The following is a 6,508-nucleotide window of genomic DNA, read 5'->3' as shown; positions in this document are numbered from 1 at the left end:
AATAGAAAAATATGAAAAGTATATATAATACAAATACTTTGGACCAAAATGACATTTTCTTTTAGTTTTATGTCAATAAATATTCCTGTGGTTTAGAACTGATATCGACTTACTGATGAAGTTTAAAGTTGTGAAACAGCGCCCCCACTCGCCGAAATAACAATTCACACAAAATAGACCCTGCGTACTGTTTACATTTATAAAATATAAATGCAGCAAAATTACGCATTATACAGAATATAAAATATTCAGAAAAACGCGTAATTTACAAAAAATAAATAAATAAATAAACAAAAATAATATAATTATTAAAATTTACAAATGAATTTGACACTTAACATACTTAAAACATTCGCTATGAATAACTGTGTATAATTTGTGCATCTAATAACTTTAATGCAATTAATAAAAGTAAACATCTATACATATCTATACATGGCGTGATGGCGTCATATCCTTTTGATTTGAATATCCGGTGGGCGTGGCTGTGTAGCTGTACTGGAGTAGTGGATTTGATCCCGGTTGACAGAGTTATGTTTTAACCGTTTATACGTGCGAATCCAGTCCAAGACTGCTCACAGATCAAACTTAAGGTGAGTGATCTATAAGAGTTCGTGTTCTTTTGATCAGTTTGAAAGAGTTTAATCGGTTTGCGCAGACAACAACTTTGCAGCTTTAAGGTATTTCCTCGGGTGAAGCGCCACTATGTCTTTGTGGGAAAACTATGTGATTGACTGTTAGGACATCCAATGAGAGCGCGAGTAGAGGAGGACCCGCCTCATAATTTGTCTGCTCAACCAATCAAGAGATTGAAGAGGCGGGCTCTCGTCTATAACAATGAGGAAGGGGTGGTGTCTCCGCGGGATGAAAAAGTGAAAATCGCTTTTGTCATTTTTAAAACAACCTGCTTGAAACGTTTTAATGTTTTTGTGATATATTGTTGTTTTCTGTTTCTTACTGATTATCAATACTCGCTGACGCCGTTTCCATTACGACTGTAAAGTGGTACAATGGTACTTTTACTATGTATCATAATAGTCAATGATTACTATATTCATATAACGTACAGCAGCATGGCAATAACGTGCTATTTCAGCCAATTATGTACTTTAATGTATAAATTCACTTTACAATTCGTGAAATTTGGTCTGCTAAATGTAAATTTAAGGTGCATGTCACTGGATATGTTGTATGTATCAATAATAAGCAATGATTTTATATGCATGTATGTTTCTTTGAAATGGATTATTTTTCTTTTGCATGTCTGCAGTCTCGTTCTGCATCTTCTTCTGGAACACTAAAGTCATGGCAGCAAATAAGAGCAAGAACCAGAGTTCCCTGGTTCTGCACAAGGTGATCATGGTGGGCAGCGGCGGCGTGGGAAAATCAGCCCTGACTCTGCAGTTCATGTACGACGAGGTGAGCTCAGCACGCTTCTACACAAACCATACTCTTTATTTAAGATACAGCTATAGTTCTTTCAAAATACCTTCATTTACACACCTGTCGCATCTTTTCGTATCCCATGTAGTGTTATTTTTGTATTATTATTATAGTTTTTAGTACTTTAATTAACTTTTTAAATAATATTTTCAGTTTTCATTTTAAAGTTTTATATATATACAGTATATATAATGTATTTGTATTTTAGCTTTCATTTATTTGTATTATTTGTCAACTTAATGTATTTCAGTTAGTTGCCAAGGCAACATTTCTAATTTTCATTTGAGTAATTTTATGTGCTTTTGTTATTTCTATTTAGTTTTATTTCATTTTTATTTCAGCTTTAGTTTGAATAATTTTAGTACTTCAACTTAAACGTTTTATATATTTTTAATATATATTTCTATTTAGCTTTAGTGTATTTTATTTTAGTAATTAATATTATTTTAGTTCAGTTAAATTTTAATTATTCCATTTAGCTTTAATTTATTTTATTTTTATTTTAGTTTTAGTAATTTTGGTATTTTTACATTTATTTTATTTCATTTAGTTTTTAATATTTCTATTCTGCTTTAATTTATTTTTGTTTTAGTAATTTTAGTAAACAATTTTTTTTTTTTTTTTAGTATTTCAGTAAACTTTACTTAAAATTTAGAAGTTGAAGTGACTAAAATGACTACAACTGAAACTGAAATAAAGCAAATCTAAATCTATACATACATCTGTGATAAAAAAAAAAAATTAAGTTGAAGTTTTTTGTCTAATTTTTATATTTTATTTCATTTAACCTTTTTTTTGATTTGTAATAGTATTAGTTTTAGTTAACAGTAATAACACTGATTCTATTGGAAGAACTATTACTGTTCTAAAACTCTGTAATCTGCTTTGCTTGCCTCAGTTTGTGGAGGACTACGAACCCACCAAGGCTGACAGTTACCGGAAGAAGGTGGTGCTGGATGGAGAGGAGGTGCAGATTGATATTTTGGATACGGCGGGGCAGGAAGACTACGCCGCCATCAGGGACAACTACTTCCGCAGCGGAGAGGGTTTCCTTCTGGTTTTCTCCATCACAGAGCCCGAGTCCTTCAGCGCCACGTCAGAGTTCAGGTCAGCTCTTCACGAGGTTTTCTGCTGTTCCAGTGCGTTCAGTTCTAGTCGGGTAGAATCGCAGTTACCGCACTGTATGTTCTCAGAATGATGTTATCATTACAGCGGCATCCTACACTCAGCAAAACTCTGAAGCTCTCAGATACAGACCTAGTTTCCAGCGTCAGGTTATTTGTCCTCACTGACAGCAAAATGCTGTGTAGAGCTGTGGTTCTCAGTTTGACTTGAAATGATTTGGCATAAGACAAAACAAGCTTTAAAATAAGTTAAAACAGCAAAAAATCAAGACGTAAGCTGACATTATATTTCTTACTTTAATTCTTTCCCCTAACAACTGTTATGTTATTTATGAGTCAGAAAGGGAAAACCTCAATATATGAGAGAATTTCAAAAGTGTGATTTCTAGATCTGAAAAAGTCATGGAAATTAATAAAATCATAAAAATGTAAATAATGAAATAATGACAGGAAAACCTCAATAAATGAGAGAATTTCAAAAGTGTGATTTCTAAACCTGGAAAAGTCATGGAAATTAATAAAATCTTTAAAAAAAATGATTGGTGATTTTTATAATGAATAATGTTCTAGTTGCGTTAAGCACTAATGTATTTTATTGGATAGAAATTGCTATTTGTGAGTAAAAACCCTGTAATGACAAATGACTAGAAAAGTCATTTAATATTTCATATTTATGGCCACTCGTAGTTTCTGAAAATAAAAAAGTTGAAAATGAACGGCTGTGCCATTATAGAAGAATTACCAGAAATATCTTGTTGGATATCTAAGGGAATTTTAAATGTCTGGTTTCTAGACCCGGAAAAGTCATGGCAATCAATAAAATCATAAAAACAATTCATGGAAGGTTTTAATGAACAATTTACAATTAACATTTTGTTTCAAGCTCAAACATATTTTATTGGCTAGAAATGGCTATTTGTGAGTAAATAAATTATTTTTTAAAAACTGTAATCGCAAACATCTAGAAAAGATATATGAGGGGAATTTTAGAAGTCTGATCTGTAGACCTGGAGAAATCATGGAAATTAATAAAATCTTTAAAATTCATAGAAGCTTGAATATACATTTTCCAAGCTCTAAAATATTTTATTGGGTATTTAAGTGAAAAAAATATTATCGGTGCTCAATTATTAATAATTTTATTATCGATTCTGACAAGTTTTTGCTGCTTAATTGTTTTTTTTCTTCTTTTTCAAGATTTGTTTTAATGAATAGAAAGTTAAAAACAGCATTTTATTAGAAATATAAATATTTATAAATATTTATTGCCACTTTTGATCAATTAAAAGCATTTTTCTTTAATGGTACTCACCCCATGCAATGTATTTCAGTTAAAATATTACACAAAGTGCATGTAATTCAAACATTTTCAACATTGATAATAATCAGAAATGTTTCTTGAGCAGCAAATCAGAATATTAGAATGATTTCTGAAGGATCACGTGACACTGAAGACTGGAGTAATGATGCTGAAAATACAGCTTTGATCACAAGAATATATTACTTTTTAACATATATTCACATAGAAAACAGTTATTTGAAATTGTAATAGTATTACACAATTTTACAGTTTTTACTGTACTTTTAATCAAATAAGTGCAGCCTTACATTATTGTGTTTGTGTTACTGGTCCACACAGAGAGCAGATCCTGAGAGTGAAAGCGGAGGAGGATAAAATCCCTCTGTTATTGGTGGGGAATAAGTCAGATTTGGAGGACAGGAGGCAGGTGTCTGCGGACGAGGCCCGAACCAAAGCGGACGAGTGGTCTGTCCAGTATGTGGAAACATCAGCCAAAACCAGAGCGAACGTCGACAAGGTTTCGTGCATTAAATATCCTGATATTCAGAATGCATGTGAACCTCAGATGCCATATCTACTCTGACGGACCTGTAAAGCGTGTTTTGTTATTCGCAGGTCTTCTTTGACTTGATGAGGGAGGTGCGGACGAAGAAGATGTCCGAGAACAAGGAGAAGAACGGGAAGAAGAGTGGCAAGAAGAAGAAAAGTCTGAAAGAGAGATGCATGCTGCTTTGAGCCGCACAAACGCTTGATTCCCACGTCAAGCTTTCCTGTCCTGACTGAGCCGTTCTTCTGATGATGAGGAGACCAGATCGTCCTCCTCCAGAGTTTTGCCAAATGCAATCAAACCAGAACCATAAGCCACAGTGCCGACCTCAACTACAAGTCTTCCACACCTTTAAAGGACTTTTTATACGTTTCCAAGTTGCAGTAATATCAAATCGGTAGCGAAACTCTAATCTGTGAAATATGTATGCTTTATCATTTTTTTTTTTTACTTTCAAATACAAGGAATATTCATTATGCTGCATCACTGGGCTTCATTCATTAAACAAGAACAGAATACATTTCTAAATAAATAGTTGCATTGAATAAATCCGACAATTTGCAACAAACTGTTTAGAAATGAATCCTTCATGAATTTCTTTTTCACTTTATCACAAATCTTTTTGTGCTAAATACTCTTATTTTATTTGCCTTTCACTTTTTTTAAGGCAAAGGCAACAGACATATGCAATATTGTGTTTGTTTTGAATGCATTATTATGCAGCTTAACACGTCTGAGAAGGTGAATGCGTGCGGTGAGATTCACAGATTTTACTATGCAAACTCGCCAAACGTGACACAGTTGAAATTATGATATTTTTGTAATCAAACCACTTTATTGATTCCTCTGCCTGGTGATTATAAACCAAATAAACCTTCTCTGAATTTGTTATGAAATCTCTGTGATTCCATTCCGGTTGCGTTTTGTGTTTCAATGCTAAAAACTGTCAACGAGAAAATTCTGGAATTTTGCATTGCACTCTTGTTTCTGAGTTTGATGACCTCCGGAGTTTTGACAAAGGACGGCAGCAGGGCCATAAGAGTTTATGAGAGTAGTAAAATGTGTCCGGAGGTAATCAGTCACCTTGACTTTGAATGTGAGAAAGCGTCTATTCAGCATTTAACACCCCATTGTAAAGACGCTTGTGATGGGCGTCACTTACACATGTGGATGCCTGAGGATGCTGCGACATTCAAGATGCAAGCAATCTGGACGATGGGCTCAAAAAAAAAATCTAAATTAAATAACGATGATAATTTAGGAGTCCCAGAGTTATTCCATGCAAACTTTGTGTTTAGAAGAATAAAATAAAATAAAAATAAGGGAAAATTCATGTAACTTAGTAATCTGGTTGTGCAATTCCATGCATCGAGAGCTCATAAAATTTCGTTAAATTATTTTTAAAAATAAATGTTGTTGTTTTTTATGTCATTTATTTTATAGTTACGTATACATTATTTTATTTTAAATGGTAGAAAAACCTGTTTTTGACCTCAAAATAAAGCAATCTCCTTTTCCACTCTGCTCACAGGTGATTGGAGAGGAGTTTTGTTCCCATTTTTGTTGCAGTTTGCTAATTTTTGTAAAATAGATTCTGTTTTTGCTTTTCAGATAAAAGAGTGGTTTCAGTTTAATATGTTGCAGGCTCATTAATTGGTAATAAATAATTGATAAATAATATTGATGATCCAAAAAATATTGGGCTTGTTTTTGAAGCTGCGGTTGTCTCGCGAGAGTTGGCAACTGCAAATAGATCTCTACTGTCTGGCATGAACGATGGAAAGATTAGGAATCCAACCTTATATGTTTGAGCTTGTATCAGACGAAGATACAGATTTTGAGAGATTTTGCAAGAATGTTTAGCATCTGTGGTATGAACATGATTGCTGTGAGACGCTCGTGTAGTGAACGAGGCGTGTGAGTGAGGGCGCGGCCGCAGCCACTGTGTTGCCAGATCCACCTGTTATAAGCGTTTTTGGACTTGTCTTTTCACTCTTTTTGACACTTTAGAAAGTCAATAAAGTATGACCTTACAGTTTAGGGTCAGCGATATATCTATCTTATCTTAACTGCAAAATATTTTAAATAATTTTG

The 6,508-nt window shown here is 33.4% G+C and overlaps 1 protein-coding gene across 2 annotated transcripts; it reads left to right on the top strand.

The window, feature by feature from the left end:
• The first annotated feature begins 435 nt into the window (after positions 1–435).
• On the top strand, positions 436–5,317 carry ralbb (v-ral simian leukemia viral oncogene homolog Bb (ras related)). 2 transcript variants are annotated; one of them, XM_058791695.1, is made up of 5 exons: positions 436–593; positions 1,271–1,419; positions 2,342–2,550; positions 4,207–4,384; positions 4,483–5,316. In XM_058791695.1, exons 2-5 carry the CDS (start codon positions 1,306–1,308, stop codon positions 4,600–4,602), a joined length of 621 nt encoding a protein of 206 aa, XP_058647678.1. In that variant the 5' UTR covers positions 436–593; positions 1,271–1,305; the 3' UTR covers positions 4,603–5,316. The 2 variants fall into 2 exon arrangements, with proteins under 2 accessions (XP_058647678.1, XP_058647680.1); XM_058791697.1 differs by lacking the exon at positions 436–593 and adding an exon at positions 859–1,013 and having other exon boundaries at positions 4,483–5,317.
• Positions 5,318–6,508: the final 1,191 nt, after the last annotated feature.

Source organism: Onychostoma macrolepis, chromosome 11 (genome assembly GCF_012432095.1).
Source record: "Onychostoma macrolepis isolate SWU-2019 chromosome 11, ASM1243209v1, whole genome shotgun sequence".
NCBI lineage: Eukaryota > Metazoa > Chordata > Actinopteri > Cypriniformes > Cyprinidae > Onychostoma > Onychostoma macrolepis.
The sequence above is the reverse complement of the archived record's forward strand: the minus strand, read 5'-3'. Positions and strand labels throughout refer to the sequence as shown.

What these genes read in the sequence shown, in the direction of transcription:
- ralbb (XM_058791697.1), top strand. Translation starts at nt 1,306, where the DNA reads ATGGCAGCAAATAAGAGCAAGAACCAGAGTTCCCTGGTTCTGCACAAG. An exon ending in AGCGCCACGTCAGAGTTCAG is followed by an intron (nt 2,551 to 4,206) that starts GTCAGCTCTTCA and finishes TGGTCCACACAG; the next exon opens with AGAGCAGATCCTGAGAGTGA. An exon ending in CCAGAGCGAACGTCGACAAG is followed by an intron (nt 4,385 to 4,482) that starts GTTTCGTGCATT and finishes TGTTATTCGCAG; the next exon opens with GTCTTCTTTGACTTGATGAG.